The following is an 18,745-nucleotide window of genomic DNA, read 5'->3' on the forward strand; positions in this document are numbered from 1 at the left end:
TCGTCGACAGCGAGTAGGCCCCACAAATAAAATAACAAGACCAAACCAATCCGTGTTCCGATGAACCGCCATAGTCACCGACTTTAAACCAGCAGGCCATCTTGTAATGAATTGAGTAAAAATATTTAATTCTTTTGTAACGAATTTGAGACAAGAAAAGAAAAACAGAGAACGGCGAAGGAGGAGATGAATGGGCCGCCGGAGAACGATCTTTGCTCGATATGTCATTCCCACTTTACTGCTCCTTGCCAAGCCAATTGCTCTCATTGGTTCTGCGGTTACTTCTCTCTCTCTCTCTCCCCCTCTGGTCTTACCTTTCTTTTGCCATCTTGATTCGGTTTTGTTCCTCGATGAGATCGGATTTGACTTTTTCCATTCATTTCCCGAAATGGAAACCCACTTCGTTTACGTGCTCTCTCCGATCTTTTGCTGCTAATAATGACTTTCTTTTATGAGTGTGATTGGTGTTTCATTTAAACTCTCTCAAGTTCAGATTTCTGAATAAACGATGTTAGGCTCCCCTTTTTGTTCTTTGACTTTTTTTTGTGACATGTTCTTATTCGGACAGTGTTGTTGTTTAGTATGTTTCTGAAGATTTCATGATTATAGTTTCTTGTATAGGATGTCTTCCTAGCTTCAATGAGTTTCTTTTACTAGTAGAATGGACCTTCTTCTTTTCTTCATACTAATGTCTTCAAGACCATTGTTACTCTATTAATCTTTGCAACTATAGCCTTTAGTTTGCGTCTTGTTCTCTCTCAGCGAGTTCCGTTCTAATATGCTTTGAACTGGTGTTGTACCTAATAGAAAGCTCCTAGTGTCATTCATCTTCGTTATTTAGGTCTTTTTGTGTTGACTCAGAGATCGGTTTGTGAGTTTAGTTTGTTTTGTATGTTCGCAGCTCTAGTATGAAGTTTGCTTGATTACCATTTGCTGACTTGTTCAGATTGCACAATCTCTTTAACTCCTTTTCTTTAATGTTCTAAATAGGAAATTGCATCATGCTTGTGTGGAGGCATGGATCTATATTACAGCCATGCAAATGCCCCTTGTGTCGTCGTCCCATAAGTTTGCTCGTCCCTACAGAGGACACTATCAGAGACCGTAATGATCCTACAGTTACCGAGGTTCTTGCTGATCTTGAAACCTACAACCGACGCTTTGGTGGACAATCAACTAGTTTAATTCAGGTAATGCGTGCAATCTTAACTATTAAGTCAAATTTCTCTTACTGGGCTTTTTCTTCTTGCCAGAGGATGCAAGACCTTCCGTTCTTACTTCGGAGATTGTTGCGGGAAATGATGGATCCACAAAGAACACTTCCACTTGTCATCAGAGCTCGAGTTTATATCGCAGTTAAGCTCCGACTTGAATTTTGATCTCTTTGTTATTACACAACAATTCAGTCATGTTCTGCATTAAGTTAACACATATTCTTTACATTGGATGCAGATGATTCTCAGTGCTGTTTACATAGTCAGTCCAATAGATATCATTCCAGAAGGTAATTCATTTTTTTTTCTTTATCTTACTAATCATTATATCTTTATCTCATTGTCTTCTCACAAATCAATGTTCTCATAGGAGTTCTGGGGGTTGTCGGTTTGCTTGATGATCTACTCATAGCCTTGATTTGTTTCCTCCATGTTGCTGCTCTCTACCGCTCGGTTCTCTATTTCCGCCATGCCGGTTCTTGAACCAATGAATGTTTGTGACAATTCAAGAACTGAGAAATGTGCTTACCTTCCGTCTTTGTCTTTGATCACTTAACCTTGTGTAGACACGATCATTCTGTTTTGACTATGGAAACTTAGATCAGTGAGGATGATAGGACCATAAAACAAAAAGCCCTGGACCACAAATCAATATTCTTCTAGGTTATATGCGCATCATCGTTCCTGAAACCTACGGATCAGTCTTTTTGACCATCCCACTCATCACTCAAGTGTCACTTGCGGTTTGACTGAAGAAACTGTGAGATTGATGGGTTCATAGGATAAGAACATGAACTTGTATGTTCACTTTCACTTAAGCCACTGATCAATTATCTTTTACAAGCATCAGTATTCGTAGCTAAAGTGAAATCATTTACATTGAGTGGTCCTCTTCTAGAAACTTTGATGAGTTTATCATCTCAGTGACTGTTGAAAAGTCATCCATGGGCAGCTGGTGATCCATCCTGAAGATATCAACGGTAGAGCAAAACTAGGTTATTACAAATGGATCTTTTATGGTGAATATGCGAAAAAGCAAAAAGTGGGTTTCCCATTAATCTCAAAGGGTTGAAAAGTTTCTACCAGTCATAGAGACAACACGGTGTGTCACGGTAGATGAGTGGACCACAAGATAGAGCCACCATTTTTTGTCTCGACATGGTCACACGTGCATAGACATAGGTCGAGAGGATTGTGTTCACATGTAACACTCAGAAACACATACGCGTGAAAAACTCATCTTTTTAATGTGCATGTACTGAAAGTGACGTTGCTCCACTGGACTCACCGCCTAAAACTAAAACCCATCTTTAAAACTTGTCTCCTCTATTCTGGACTCCATCTAAATTAAATGCATTCGCAGCAAAACATATCTTCATAATTCAGCGAGATTGTAATTTAAGGCAAGCACATAGAATAGAACTATATGATCAATATTCACTTATAATGCCTATTACATAAACAAATATACGCATAGTAATTTAAAGAGCTGCCAATGAAGTTGCATAGTTATGTCTTGTAAACAAGTGTATTTGTAATAACGTGACGCTGTGTTATTGGAGGTATGGAGACAGATATGCTCTTCTTTATCTGCTTCTCTCGATCAATATTATTATAATTATTGGACGGTCCTACTCTACGAATTATAGACGGTAGACACCCATCACATTTACATTATTGTATAAGTTTATAACGTTAGCTAACCTCGGCCCTACTATCACTATTTGGCTAGCTATTTTCTTCTTACTGCACCTCATTTATTTCGTGTTCTATAACTTCTATTTTATATAATATCAGCACACTTACTGATCTTTTCCTTCCAATAATGTCTTTACATAATGGAATCTCATTCTTGATATGTTATGTTAAGCACATAAGATCTTGAAAACAAAATTATAGTAAAGTCTATAAGAATCAAAGGACTCTATTTTTCTGTATATTGATATCGTTTTAAAATTTATCAACTTATATCATCGATTCATTTGAGTAATCTCCAACAAATATCTAATTTATAAATGATACCTAGTAAGAAATGAATAGTTATAATAACATAAGGTTTGTCTCTTACGTTGTTAACTTTGATTTCTCTAACGGATCTATCAATCTCTGCTCTTAGGGGAAAAAAAAAGTATCAGAAGAGTTGTTTCTTGAATGTGTTTCTACTACAGGGCTCCAATATGGAAAACGACATGAAAAAGATAGCCAATGTGGAAAGGGAAGTGGATACAGCTGGGGGTCAGCATCCAAGATCTTTCTTTGATTCGGATTTCATTTCTCACATAATCTAAACCGTATCTATTCCCAATTAAAAGATATTAATTAATAGATATAGGGAAAATTAATGGAACAAAACTAAATTATAATAGAATCAACTTACAAAGAGAACTAGATTCTTGACCTCTTGACCTGCGTTTGATTATTTAAATTGTCATGTGATCAAGTTCAATTACACAACTATGTTTTTTTGTTACTTAATTATATAAAAATGTGAGTATATGAATTGTTGATTATTTCTATAAACTGTAAATAAGTAATATGGTTTGCTTATATAGAATAAGAAACGAAACATAAATGTTATAGTGCGTTGCAGTATGACCAATTTTAATTTTATGATGTCTCACACAACCGTTTTATGATTTTAAATAAGCTAAAATTTGTTTGTTACCTGAAATTTGTACTTGTGCAAGATTTTAGATTTACCAATTATATTGTCCATAAAAAATTTCTAAACATATAAAGTGGATATATTTTTATTCGTTTATGTGATAAATTAGTAAAATATTTTTGATACAAAACTTCTATATATAATATTCCTTTTCTAAATTAGTGCAGAAAAAATATCTATAGAAAAATATAATTGTTACCAAAACATGAAAATATGGTTTTCATTTTTCGGTTCAATAAATATAGGAACCGTTCGATTATTTAGGAATTTGGATTTGATTTTTGGTTTGGTTCGGATAACAACGTTAGGAACCCATTAAAATTTCGAGTTCAATTCAACTATGGTCCAATTTTTTTTCTTTTGGAAAATTTAGAGTAATTGGGGTAAAATGATATTTTCAAAATTTTGGAGATAAATATAGATATTTTGGATAAAAAATATTCAGGTGATTTTATTATAGCATAAAATTAAAATAATTTTAAATAATTTGGATAAAAATAGTAGGGTAATCCATTTTTGGGTAGTTCGGTTTATAGGTAATAGTTTTAGAATACTTGATTATTTTAAAATTAAAATAATTAATATTTAAAGTATATATACTGTATTTTGAATATTTGGAATTCGGTTTCTAACTTTAGCTCTGATTTGATTTAGTTTTTTTTTCTGTCCCCAATATATAGGAACTCTTCAGATATTTATAAATATTAATTTGGTGTTGATTTTGTTTTCTTTTTATTTGGATAATACTATTACTAAGAACATAATAATAAATTAAAATTATTTTAAATGTTTGGTAAATATTATATCAAATAAGTCTACAATTATAGAAATATTATTATATTCAAAGAAATATGTATTCAATTATTCATGTAATTAGGATTACATATCGAGAATATTTGATATAATGTATTGTGAGGTGGACATTAAGCACAAAATTTAACATATTACAAAACGTTGAATTTGATATGTTTTGCTTACCATATATTTTCGATGGTAAATAAGATAGGTCCCATAATTTTCCTATTTTTTATCAGTTAGTTATTAGGTTGTTATAATTAATTTTCACAATTTTTAATTAAAATTAAATATCAGTGGCATTCCTGTAAATATTTTTAAAAACTAAGGGAATATTAAAAAAAAAGATGCTGTTTTAATTGTATTGATATAAAACTAGACTATACAAGAAAATATGTAGAAAAAACAATAATGTTGCGTTAATGTTATTGTCACTGCTTCTTGTTGTGTATGCACAAGAGAAGAGAAAAATATTTCTTTTAATAGAGAAAGTATTTCTTTAGTAAAAAAAAAGTAATTTAGTACACGATAAGGTTACTTGTAAGATGCGTTAGTTGTTATCAGATGTTACTTGATAGATAATAACCCCACAAGTAACTCTTTAACTTGTGTGTTTAACGGCTAAACAATGTTATAGAGGGATAACATTTACTCTTTGACATGCATCAGAAAGAGTGACCAATTGTAAGTTTTGATAATAAATGGGTGGATATAAAATTTGATATAAACAAGAATTAGATTCCGATCAAAGGGATAACACTGGAGCAATGGATGTAGAAAGAAAAGGACAATGAGAGGAGGTTAAACGATTCTTATCATACTTCGCTTAAAAGGGTAATCCACGCAACAACATTTTAGTTTTCCTTCTTTTTATGTTCTTTTCCAGACTGTAAGCGAATATCAACTGTACAGAAAAAATTGTTCTTTGTATCTGCCTAACTACTCGGAAGCTATTCGATTCCTTGTTCATAATCAATACTATATTAAAAGGTAAATAAGCTTCATAGATAGAGTGTCCACATCATTTAATTTAATCAGCCAATGAGGAACCTTGATTTTCGCCACGTCACTATCGCTTTTTAGAGTAAAACTGGGCCTTTCGTGTGAGTTGACATAAACATTTTAATTCAGCCCATAACTAAGTCCACGTAGCTAAACATTATTTTCTCTCTGAATATTTGAGAGTCGACGACTCTTTCACTTCCTGTTCGTCTCCAAACTCAGAATTTACAGTTACCTTGGACACTACTTATCAACAATGATGATTTAAACTATTCTTCGTTGTTTGTCCTTGATTGTTTCGTTTCACCTCCCATTTATCCTCCTCCTATATAAAGTGCGTCTAAACCTAAATCTACCCAAAATATTGGCTGTAGAAACGCATCTTAGTGATATGTGATTGGGGGCTTTTTGTCGAAATCGCTTTCAAATCGCTTTCAAATGGAACTGAAGGTTTGGTCTTCTCTAATTTTGTGGATACAATTCTTTTTTTTTTTTGCTGGGGCTTATGTTTTTGTATGAAAATCCTTATGATTTGATCTTAGCGATTGCATAATTTGGTTCCAGTTATGGTTCATAATGATCTATCAATTAAACCACAAGCTAGAAGAGTGGCTGCTTATTGATAAAGATTCAGATATCCTATGTCAATCTGGCGACTAATAACTGTTTTTTTTATGCTGTTTACTGATATTTGTAATCTTATTGTAGGCTGGACGTGTTGATTCGATAACTCAACACTTTTAGGCAGACTGCTGCATCTACTGGAAAGAACATCTCTAAAGCAAATGCATAAGTTTGAGAAATAAACAAAGTTGCAGGTAACATGTTATTTTTTTCTTAATTGTGGAAACTGTAAAATACATAATTCTGCACTGTTTGCTGACATTGTGTTCCTAATCCGGCCAGGGGAAAAGCTCCTTTGCATATATGTTGGCATTGGATGAGAGAGAGCTGATGAGAGGCAACGAGGAGTAACAATGACCGTGTCTGTTGGTTATTTCAATACTAAAACACATCTTGTTTTGTTAGACTCTCCTTTTAGTTTTCTGTTTTTCTTTTTTGGTGAAATATGTTAAGATTCAACCAAGCTTTTTGTTTTACAGAGTTGTGGATGGCCACTTATTTGAAAGAGGGAAGAAGGGCATTATACATAATAAGGAAAAGAGAAAAAAAGATGCAGTAATGATGGACAGTTAACAGACGTCGCATGAAGGATAGCAGCCTGTCCCTAACCAATCAATCAACCTTGGCGATGAGCGTAGCTTCTGAGGATGATGTTAACCGGAAGATGCGTGAGTTCCTCTCCCTCCACAAGCAATAAACAATTACATGCAGAAGAAGCTTTAACACCGAGCTAAGGCCAGGAGAAGAAGAGTAGACATGCTGCCGTAGTACATCGGAGATAGATATAATGGATTGCGGAGGAGCCGATATAAAACTTCCACAGAAATGAGTCCATATGGAAATAGAGAAGGGGCATTCAAAGAACAAATTAGTATGGGACTCAGAACCTGAAGAACATAGGGTATAAGCTGTCGGAACATACATCCCCCATGATCGGAGGCGATCTCTTGTGGGTAACCTTTCCAGAACAGGCAGCCACATGATAAATGAGCATCTATATTCCAAAAAAAAAAATGAGCATCTAGGTATTTCCCCCTTAAAACAGACCAAAGAGCACCATTGCATTTGTGTAGAAGGTTCCCTTAGTAGATTCCAAGTTCCTTTAGTAGAGAATTTAGGAACAAACTTGCGCTCTCCATTACGCCAAAGGTAGCGATCTGTGCCATTAGAAGAGGATGGTGGGGTCATAGTTGACAGCACAATCTGAAGAGTTTCTACCTCAGAAGATCTTGCAGCTGAAAGAGACCAATACCCTTGATTAATAGCATCATTCACCTTGGCATTTTAGTTTTCTGTTTCTGCCACAGTCAAAGATTGTTGTTCCAACATGATAAATTCTGTTTGCTGGAATATGTTTAATTTAAGACCAACTCTTCTTTGCTGCTTTTTTGTTTTTGTGTGCTGCAATGGCATGATGTCAGTGAGTATGTTATATAGGCTGCTTTTGTGTGCTGCAGTGGCATGACTTGATGTGTTATGTTTTATAGTTGTTTGCGTATGTGAACTTCACCATCATTTTCCATATGCTTTTACTAGATAAGAAACATAAGCTAAGATATATGAATACATGAATGAGAATTTCACATTCACAATGATCTAAATATCATGAAAAAGACAAATGGTAAATCTATATTACGACCATATGACTAGGTTGTATTATAATTTCAATTATTATCAAGTTGTCTACAAAGTTACAAAACAATATTTAAAGAAACACCGTTACCTACAAAAAAAAATATTATTAATCAACTTCACCTAATAGTACCTCAAACTGAAATAATAATTTCGAAATCTGTTTAACAGTAATATAAAGGTGAGGACAAAAGTAAGTTCCGCAAAAAAGGTGAGGACGACTACCAACAAAATATCAGTTCCACCCTTAACAACAACATTACGTCCAGCACGATAGCTTAAATTACCGAGCATGTAATTTTGTTGAGCATGGACAATTGTACTATTAGGATATATATGAAAGAAAACACCTCCAATAAAATAACAATTGTTACCACTTTATTTAACAAAACGACGAGTCAAATATAAATAAAAAAGGGGCTCAAATGTTAAGTACACAAAAATAGTGGAATGAAATGTAAAATAAAATATAGCAGCTTAAGCAATGCCAATAATTAACATTAACTAAACATTAAAACGACGTACATATGGCTACAGTTTCTTCGCCAAGCATTAACATTTTTTTTTGAATGATGTTGACATTTATAACTCCACCAATGTATGTCTCTTCAGTGATACATGTTTTTGACACATTTAAATGATGTAGAAAATTCTCAAGGAACATCAATACTGCAATTCGTTTGCTTAAAGCAACACTCAATTTGTTTGCATTTTTTCAAGGATGTCTCACTTGGCTATGGTTAGGCTATACAATATACATTTCCTTTACCGGTGGAGTGACTATGTTTCCTTCTACTCTCAAGGTGACAAAATAAAGATTGGATCTTCAAAAATTTTATATTGTTGGCTAATGTTTTTTTGGTATTTGCTTTGTTGGAAGGAGAGACTGTTGATAACGACAGTGGTGATTGCGTTAAAGTATCTGTATGCAGAGTTTTTTAGAATGATCCCAAGAAGACCAATTGGCTATTGTGAGTCTCTTTAGTCGGAGCTTTTAAGGGCTACCTTGGCTGATGTTTTTTATTGTGAGAAGAACTATGTAGATTAGTTGCTAAAGATAAAGATTATAAATTGTTTACGGTTTTAATTTAGTATTTTTGGAATGTAGTGTAGTGTGTAGAGAGACATGTGTAGTATGAAATTTCAATTGTTGTTCTATGTTATATTGTATGTGATCTGATTCTTCGAGAAAACCATGTACAAGTGTTTACTGACTAATTGTTTCAAATGTAGAAAGTTTTAGCAAATTATAATAAACCACGTTTGTAAGTGAAGTTGCAAGTCAAATCGAGCATATGGCTAGCTGAAATGGATTAGTGGTCTTGGAGTTAGGTAATGATGTAATCAACGTGTCTGCGTAGTTAAGTATTATGCAACAATTGTTTTACATTAGGAAATTTATATGAATTTCTTGCGTATAAATTAATAGAATAGACAGTGACAAAAAAATAATAAAGTAGATTTATGAACATTACTAAAATAGAAATAAAATAGATATCTGAACATTACTAAAGATGATTTCTATAGATTTCTGAACATTACTAAAGATTAATAACCGCCAGTCCATTTTTTTGACCATACTATATACAATTTCCAACGTAAAAAAAAGACAACAGTTGTGAGTTTTAACCATTTTGAATTCATTTAAAAAACAATGAATACATAAAATAAATTTAGATTTTTCTATTATTTTGTAATTTATGATACAAATATTAAGTTATAAATTCTAAAATTATAGAATAATACCCGGGCGTAGCCCGGGATAGCCTCTAGTAACTCTAATAACCTTCATATGTTTTCAACAACGTCATAAGTAATAACTAATGCGTTAATGTTTTGCTTGATTTTATTTTTGTTAACATCATTTAAATACCGTTATGTTTCAACTGAACTATTGTCTTGTTATTAAAAGGCCATATTCTGTAGATTCTGTTAAACTAGGCAAAATTTCCAACATTGTAATAATAATTTTATCATATTTAATCTAAAAACTATAACTGCTAAATGGAGGTTATCTGTATGCTATTTTGTAATTGTAAAATCACTTGAAGTATAGTTTTCGAAATACAACTAATTCATTGTAATTAAGATAACATAGTCTAAAAAATGACAGTCCTTTAATTGGTGTTTGAATTATAGGAGAGTAGACCCTTTTTTTGTTAAAAATATCAAAGGCTGATTTCAAAGATTGGGTTTCCTTGCAGACGATTTTAAAGGTTTAAGTATATATATTTCTAATATTACACAAAACAACTATTTTGTCAATTTTATCAAACTAGGTATATAATTCAATGAATCGGCTAAAAGATTGCATCTTGCTTTCGATAATTCATGAAATCTATAGTCGAGAAGAATTTGGATTTATAACCAAGAATGGTAGACTTCACCCAAAAGGTCTAAAACAAAATTAAAACTTATATACTCTCTTTTTACTGTTGCAATATTAAATTTTGATGATAATAATAATAATAATAATAATAATAATTCCATAAATTTTATATAATCATATATAATATTTTGAAAATGTTAAAATATATTCTGAATTAACTTTAATGATGAGTTGATTTCTAATTATAATTTTTAAAATATATAAAATTGACTTACAAAATAATAAGAAACGTATAAGCAAATTATAAGCAAAAAAATGAAACATTTTCACATAGCTTTCAATACCTTATCATGTATCCATAATTTTCTGCTTTAAGTACTTGTTGATGTACATGCATATTCTGAATGGCGGTTGTAATCCTCAAGATTTAATGAAGTTCATCAACTGAATTTATGCATGAAATTAAAAGATATGAATAGTTTCAATACTAATCTCTTCTGAACATTTTTAATGGTTGATTTTCATTTCTCTCTTTAAAAGTTCAGTTTCTTCAAATTGAAAAAAAAAATTGAAACAACATTTTTCTACGGTGAAAAATTTGGCTCAAGGACATAACCAATTATAAAGAGTATAATAGCTACCTGGAACGGTGTACTTCATATGTGGACATGTGCATGCTATTTTCAATACTGCCAAATTGTGGCACGTAAGCCGATTGGAGGCTGAAAGAATATGATAACGGTTCAAAATCACAGACATCCAAAGCCAAAACTTATGGTTTACAATCCAGAAATGCAATATAGTAGTAGTCTGGATCTTACTTAGTGAAGACGTTTTTGGATCATCCATGCGGTGTCATGGCGACCGTGTAGGGTGGTCTATATTGAATGAAGACAAATAGTGCATATTTTCTATATATTGTACAGAATATGACAACAATGGACCAGAAGCGAATACAAGTCATTGCGTCAAATGAAAAAGATTTGGAAGGTTAAAAATCCCAAGGAAGTTGCAATTTTTACAGAGACCAACTAATAAGAATTGTAGCTGAATTTCACGTATGAAAAAGTATGTTATAATATAAGCATGTATATATGGTACTTAAAATTTTATGTACGAACTCCTAGAAAAATATGTTTATCTCTTTAATTGATAATTAAGTTATTACGTCAGTATAATTACTTGTATAAATTATTTGATGGTGGATAACTGCATATCGTTTTTTTCTTTTTGTTTGAACAAATACATGTTTATCAAAATCCATAAAAAATGTTGTTACTTTCGATAAATCATAGAGATATAAAGTCAGTGAACATTTTGATTTTAACCAAAAATGGTAGACTCCAACCAAAAATGGTAGACTCCAACCAAAAAGGTCTAAATCAGAATTTTATTTTAATTTCCTCAAATGATCAGACTGATCACACACAGAAACTAATTATTTCAGAAACTGAAGTTTTTTTTTTTTGCTAAACGATTTTCAATTAAATTTTTTTTTTGCTAAACGATTTTCAATTTCAGAAACTGAAGTTGGTGTGGTATCTATCTCACAACGAGAAGAAGAGAGATGTGTGGGACTTGACAAGTTAGTTGTTTCAAAATCACTGGCTATGAAAAGTGATGGCATTGAAGTGTTTACTGGTATATGATCTCCAGCCATATGTACATCTACGAATCTTTTCAACCATGGGAGTGCAACTTAGGAGAAACCATCAGATTCTGTTCAAGTGAAGGAAGAAAGACATAATCTCTATCTGTATAAATTATTTGATGGTGAATTACAAGATATTATTTTTACCTTTTTGTTTGAATGAATACATGTTTATCAAAGTTTATAACTAATGTTGATGCTTTCGATAATTCATAGAGATAGAAAGTCAGTAAACATTTTGCTTATAACCAAGAGTGGTAGACTCCATCCAAAAAGGTCTAAAACAGAATTTAATTTTAATTTTATCCTTCCAATACTAAACTTAATAATATAAACTCCATAAAATTAATATAATCATATCTAATATTTTAGAAATCGTTGAAACGAAATTCTGAAATAATTTTAATTAAATATCTAATAGTTTATTTCTGATAATAATTTTATAAATACATAAAAATATGGATCGACAAAATATAAAGAAATGTATGAGTAAAATATAAGCAAAAATGAAACATTTTTTACATATCCTTCGATACCTTTTTGAAGCTACAATGTTTGACAATAAAAACTTTATCATGTATCTATAATTTTCTATGTATCTATAATTTTCTGCTTTGAATATTTTTTATAAATGCATATTCTGAATGACCGATTGTGATCATCAAGATTTTAATAAAGTTTATCAAATGAAATTATGCATGAAATTAAAAGATACGAATTGATATTCAGTATTAATCTCTTCAGATTGAGAAGTTGATTTATTTCAATGAAGACAAGTTCCCTTTCTCTCGTATCATTTTGTATCTTTTATTTTCTGTTGGCATCTGTTGTTATTATCATTTAATATGGTTTTATGACATATAAATTTCTTCAAATTCTTTTACTACCCATTTATATGAACAAGTGGGACTGCTTAGGATTAGGAACATTATTAATATGTAAGAATATATGTAGTTTTCTATAAATACTCACTAGATTTTGATCCGTTCTTCAAATTCTTTTACTACTAATTTATGCGAAATTTTGTTTTTTTTTTGAAAATTTTGATTTTTATATTTTAGTTTTTTTGTAATTATAATTTTGTTTGATATTAAATTTAATTTGATAGAATAATCTCTTAAATAATTAATATATCATGTTCCTGGTTTAATAAAATAGATTTAAGCTTTCTTTTGTAATCATATTTGTGTTTAATATTAATTTAATTTGATAAAATAATTCCTTAAATAAATGAAATACATTGGACATAACATTTACCCATAAATCATGTTACTGTTTTAATATAATAGATTTGTCTAGACAACTTGGACGGTTTTAGAACCTGATTAGTATGTAAAGATAGAATAGTTCTCTTACTTTTGTTACACACTAAAAAGTAAAAACCGATTGAAGAATGAAATAGAGTGAAGAATCAAGTACTTGTTAGAAAGAAAAACGAATAAAACCCGTAAAATGAAAGATTATTAATGTTTACAGCGATTAAACTATTTTACTTACATTTTCAGAAATTGATTACATTAAAAAAATATGAGCACCGTTGGATTCTATAATGATCTGAAAGTGACAGTAACTGTAGAATGAAAAGAGCATCACACACCCACCATATGTCAAAATCAGTATATGTAGATGATTTGTGTCCAATTTTATTTTTACCATATGTCAAAATCAGTATACGTAGATGATTTGTGTCCAATTTTATTTAAAAATAATAATGATTTCCACAAAATATATGGTTAGTCGATTTAAGATAAATGAGTTAGCCTTTTTGGCTCCTTTCCTCACGACAAGCTTCTCTCGACTCTTGTCTCTTCTCTCTCTTCTCCCCATCTTCAAAATATATAGTTCTCATATTCCTTGGATATATCCTTCTTTGTATCTCTTCTTCACAAACTTCTATCTTTTGTGATGAACTAAGAAAAAATACTCCTAATAATTTATTAACTTCTTGAGGATCAGCTGATCTGGTGTATTCAAGAACCCCCACTCGAAATCAGAACTTCTGTTTGTTGTTTCCCAGAGATTATCTTAGAAAGTGGCCAAAAAAAGTCACTAAAATGTTTTTTCCATTTTTTTTCAGGAAACCACAAATCAAAAATCTTCTCAATACACTCTTTTGTTTTTGACTACGTTCTCTCGAAATTACCTTCAACAGATTTAAGAAGAATCGCTCACCAACCTGAGATTCTTGGTTTGTTTCTTTTCTTTCAGGTACAATTCTTCATTGGCTTTTGTTTAGTTAGTTGATTTCTTGGTTACGTTTTGAACCTTTAAGCCTCTCATTCCATACTTAACTCATTCTATGGTTATTTTATAAAGATTTGAAGTATAGATTCAATGAAGAAGCTGGAGATCTTGTAACTATAAATTTCAAAAGAATTTAACATTGGAGGGTACCTTTTTTTTTGTCACTGTACATTGGAGGGTACCTAACTCTAGTAATTAACAAATAGTTACTTTATCCACTAATTTTTTGATCTGTGATCTCTTGATTCTTTATGTAGTTTAATCATTAATCCTTAATATACACTAAATCTTCAATATTGATTCTTTTTCACTAAAAATTTAATCATTTGCTTAACTTTCAAAACAAATGATCAAACTATAATCATTTAGTAGAGGAAAATAACCTTTCTGCACTGTAATGAGTACCTTTAAAGCTCACTTATAGAGTTTGTTTATGTTTAGCACACAAGCAAGCTTTATATGTCCATTTACATATAAATTTTGTTCTTCAACTTCATGTTTTTAGTATACCCCCTCAGTTTATAGTATCTGACCACAAAAAAACTCATTATTTGCATATAAATAACTGGTTGTAGACTTGTAGTGTACCTGACGTATCTATTACAATTAATTTATTAATTATTTAAAACATGGTAAGAATCACATGAACCCTCTTTTGACAAAACAAAAACTCTTTATTATGATTAAACTCATTTGCTAAAATATCCATATATTTTAATATTTATGTAGGGGATAATATCATGACCATCCACGTAGACATGGTTAATTGTGATATTATAAATTTATAATAAACGCAACTTTTCATACCAAGTTAAATACAATATTATGAAACTTTGTAGTGGTTGGTTTGTTGATTTCATATCTTTTTTCAAACGTAGGGGCGGGCAACGAGTGCGTCCACCATGAAGAAGACCTAAGCTTAATAATTTGCCCTTGAATATCAACCGCAAATGACGAGAACACCTAACATCCGACGTGGCATACTCGCCACCGTAACCGCCACGATTCTCCTCTCGCTCTTCCCGCCAAATATCGTTGCGACCGTTGAGAAACAAGCTCTGTTCCGCTTCAAGAACCGTCTCAACGACCCTCACGACGTTCTCCGCTCATGGAAACCCTCCGACTCTCCCTGCACCTTCCACGGCGTCACGTGCCACCCACTCTCCGGCGAAGTCACCGGCATCACCTTAGAAAACGCGAACCTCTCCGGCTCCATCTCCCCCGCGATCTCCTCTCTCTCGAAGCTCTCCACTCTATCTCTCCCCTTCAATCTAATCTCGGGCGTAATCCCGCAGGAGATACTCAACTGCACGAGCCTCAGAGTACTCAACCTCACCTCGAACCGTCTCTCCGGTGCGATCCTGGACTTCTCCCCTCTGAATAACCTCGAAGTCCTCGACGTCTCAGTGAACTTCCTCACGGGAGAGTTCCAGAGCTGGATCGGGAACTTGACTCAGCTCCTCTCCCTCGGTCTAGGCAACAACAACTACGAACAAGGTGAGATCCCCGAGAGCCTCAGCAATTTAAAGAAGCTGACGTGGCTCTACTTAGCCCGATCCAACTTAACCGGAACCGTTCCGGACTCCATCTTCGGTCTAAACTATCTCGACACTTTCGACATCTCCAGAAACTCGATCTCCGGTGAGTTCCCAGTCTCGATCACGAGACTGGCGAACCTCACCAAAATCGAGCTGTACGACAACAGACTCTCCGGCGAAATCCCCCCGGAGATCAGGAACCTGACTCGTCTCCGAGAGCTCGACGTCTCTCTGAATCAGCTCAGCGGCGCGCTGCCTCGAGAGCTCGGAGCTCTCGAGGAGCTGAGAGTCTTCCACTGCCACCAAAACAACTTCACCGGAGACTTCCCTCCCGGTTTCGGAGAGATGCGCTTCCTCTCTTCCTTATCGATCTACAGAAACAACTTCTCCGGTATCTTTCCGGCGAACACCGGCCGGTTCTCGCCGTTGGACACGGTGGACATATCCGAGAACATGTTCGCAGGTCCGTTCCCTCGTTTCCTATGCCAAAACAATAAGCTACAGTTCTTGCTCGCGTTACAGAACGATTTCGCCGGCGAGATTCCGGGGCCTTACGCCGGTTGCAAGTCTCTTATGAGACTCAGGATTAACCAGAACCGGTTTACCGGTCAAGTTCCCGAAGGCTTCTGGTCTCTGCCGCTAGCTAAGATGATCGATCTCAGCGATAACCGTCTCACTGGAGAGATCTCTCCTCAGATCGGACACTCGACGGAGCTGAGTCAGCTGATATTGCAGAACAACAGATTCTCCGGCGAGATTCCGAGGGAGATAGAGAAACTGAGGAATATAGAGAGGATTTATCTGAGCAACAACAGTTTTTCCGGCGAGATTCCGACAGAGCTTGGGGGTTTGAAACAGCTGTCTTCTCTCCATCTTGAAAACAATTCATTAACAGGTTTTATCCCATTAGGGTTGACGAACTGCGTGAGGCTTGTTGATCTGAATCTCGCTGAGAACGCGTTGACCGGAGAGATCCCTAATGATTTGTCTCATATCGGTTCTTTGAACTCGCTGGATCTCTCAGGGAACAGGCTAACGGGGGAGATACCGGTGAACCTAGTGAAGTTGAAGCTGAGTTTTATAGATTTGTCTGAGAATCAGCTCACGGGAAGAATACCACCGGATCTTTTAGCGGTGGGAGGAGTCACCGCGTTCTCACGGAACGAGAAGCTTTGCGTGGACAACCATGACGTCAAAGAAAGCGAGAAACATGTGCTGAGCTTATGTACTGATGATGACCGACACGTGCACAAGAACCGATCACTAGACGGGACTCTCTTGTTCTTGTCTCTTGCGATAGCCCTAGTGGTGCTAGTCACTGGTCTTTTCTCGTTGCGTTACAGAGTAGTGAAGATACGTGAGGAAAATAAAGATGTAAACAAGGTGGATGCGAAGTGGAAGATCGCGTCTTTTCATCAGATGGAGCTTGACGCTGAGGAGATTTGTAGATTGGAGGAAGATCATGTGATTGGAGCTGGAAGTGCGGGGAAAGTGTATAGGGTTGATCTGAAAAAAGGTGGTGGGACAGTGGCGGTTAAGTGGCTGAGGAGAGGAGGAGGAGGAGGAGAAGAAAGCAACGGAACAGAGGTCTCTGTTGCAGAAATGGAGATTCTTGGGAAAATCAGACATAGAAACGTGTTGAAGCTCTACGCTTGTCTTGTCGGAAGAGGTTCTAGTTACTTGGTGTTTGAGTTCATGGAGAATGGGAACTTATATCAAGCTCTTCGCCGGAGTATTAAAGGTGGATTACCTGAACTGGATTGGCACAAGAGGTACTGTTTGTTCTCTAGATGAAACAAATTCAATTAATAAACATATAACACTTTTGAATAATGTTCTCTTTTGTTGATACAGGTATAAAATCGCGGTAGGGGCGGCTAAAGGAATCGCTTATTTGCATCATGATTGCTGTCCTCCGATCATTCACAGAGATATAAAGTCTAGTAATATTTTACTTGATGGAGATTATGAGTCGAAAATTGCGGATTTTGGAGTTGCAAAAGTTGCTGACAAGGGATATGAATGGAGCTGTGTTGCTGGAACTCATGGCTATATGGCGCCCGGTGAGTTTTCTGGACCTTCAACTTAACCATCACTTTGGTATACTTTTACTTTAAACTGAGTTGTGATTATCATATGATGATTACAGAGCTGGCTTACTCCTTCAAGGCAACCGAGAAAAGTGATGTGTACAGCTTTGGCGTGGTTCTTCTAGAGTTAGCTACCGGTCTTCGGCCAGTGGAAGACGAGTTTGGAGAGGGAAAAGACATTGTTGACTATGTCTTCTTTAAGATTCAACAAGATCGGAGGAACCTTGGAAAAGTCTTGGACAAGCAAGTTTTGTCAACTTATGTAGAAGAAAGCATGATTAAGGTTCTGAAAATGGGTCTTCTCTGTACTACAAAGCTCCCGAGTCTCAGACCAAGCATGAGAGATGTCGTGAGAAAGCTTGAGGACGCTGATCCATGCGTCTCCAATTCTCTAGACAGAACCGGAAAGATTACAGTATAGGTTAATGAGTTGGGTTAAGTTGATTACCTGTTTTGGTGAGACTAGTTACAAAAGTGTCGGTTTGTTCACAACTACGAGAGACTAGTTTTTCGTATCTGTTCAATTTGCAGCGAAAAGTCGAGAGTTATTTATCCAGTAAACATAAACAATGCTAAATAAATACAAAAGTATACTGTAAATATGGTTCTTGTCAAGCAATAATTCAATATGTGAACAAAGTAAATACGAAGTAAACGGTAAACATGGTTCTTGTCAAGCAACATCATAAATAAATATGACTAGTTGCACGGATGTTTCGTTTCATTTCATTTATATATATTTATAGATAGATATTTCTTTCACATCATTAGTGATATACATTGATGTTAATTATATTTTTAAATATTTATATAATTATTTCAAATACAATAATTTTATAATTTGTATGTTGTCATTAATCAATTTCTTCAAACCGTCATATATAGTAATGGGGAATTTTCAAAAATACCACTTTCAAGGTACCATTATTCATTTTTACCACCACTAAAGACACATTTTCAA

General features: G+C 34.0%; 2 protein-coding genes and 1 long non-coding RNA gene across 4 annotated transcripts; all 3 read left to right on the forward strand.

Moving 5' to 3' along the window:
• The first annotated feature begins 67 nt into the window (after nucleotides 1-67).
• Nucleotides 68-1,825, forward strand: LOC108824147 (uncharacterized). The gene is made up of 5 exons (XM_018597517.2): nucleotides 68-277; nucleotides 991-1,190; nucleotides 1,254-1,355; nucleotides 1,453-1,504; nucleotides 1,585-1,825. The coding sequence occupies exons 1-5, from the start codon at nucleotides 187-189 to the stop codon at nucleotides 1,695-1,697; spliced, it is 558 nt and encodes a 185-aa protein (XP_018453019.1). The 5' UTR covers nucleotides 68-186; the 3' UTR covers nucleotides 1,698-1,825.
• A 3,992-nt stretch (nucleotides 1,826-5,817) lies between these two features.
• LOC108826121 (uncharacterized) lies at nucleotides 5,818-7,815 on the forward strand. Its single transcript, XR_001945362.2, has 3 exons — nucleotides 5,818-6,126; nucleotides 6,385-6,494; nucleotides 6,583-7,815. It is a non-coding gene; the product is annotated as an uncharacterized LOC108826121 (long non-coding RNA).
• A 5,870-nt stretch (nucleotides 7,816-13,685) lies between these two features.
• Nucleotides 13,686-18,384, forward strand: LOC108824551 (receptor protein-tyrosine kinase CEPR2-like). 2 transcript variants are annotated; one of them, XM_056993570.1, is made up of 5 exons: nucleotides 13,686-13,913; nucleotides 13,990-14,120; nucleotides 15,035-17,466; nucleotides 17,549-17,757; nucleotides 17,844-18,384. In XM_056993570.1, the coding sequence occupies exons 3-5, from the start codon at nucleotides 15,107-15,109 to the stop codon at nucleotides 18,203-18,205; spliced, it is 2,931 nt and encodes a 976-aa protein (XP_056849550.1). In that variant the 5' UTR covers nucleotides 13,686-13,913; nucleotides 13,990-14,120; nucleotides 15,035-15,106; the 3' UTR covers nucleotides 18,206-18,384. The 2 variants fall into 2 exon arrangements, with proteins under 2 accessions (XP_056849550.1, XP_056849549.1); XM_056993569.1 differs by having other exon boundaries at nucleotides 13,686-14,120.
• The last annotated feature ends 361 nt before the right edge of the window (nucleotides 18,385-18,745 follow it).

Source organism: Raphanus sativus, chromosome 9, assembly GCF_000801105.2.
Source record: "Raphanus sativus cultivar WK10039 chromosome 9, ASM80110v3, whole genome shotgun sequence".
Taxonomy (NCBI): domain Eukaryota; kingdom Viridiplantae; phylum Streptophyta; class Magnoliopsida; order Brassicales; family Brassicaceae; genus Raphanus; species Raphanus sativus.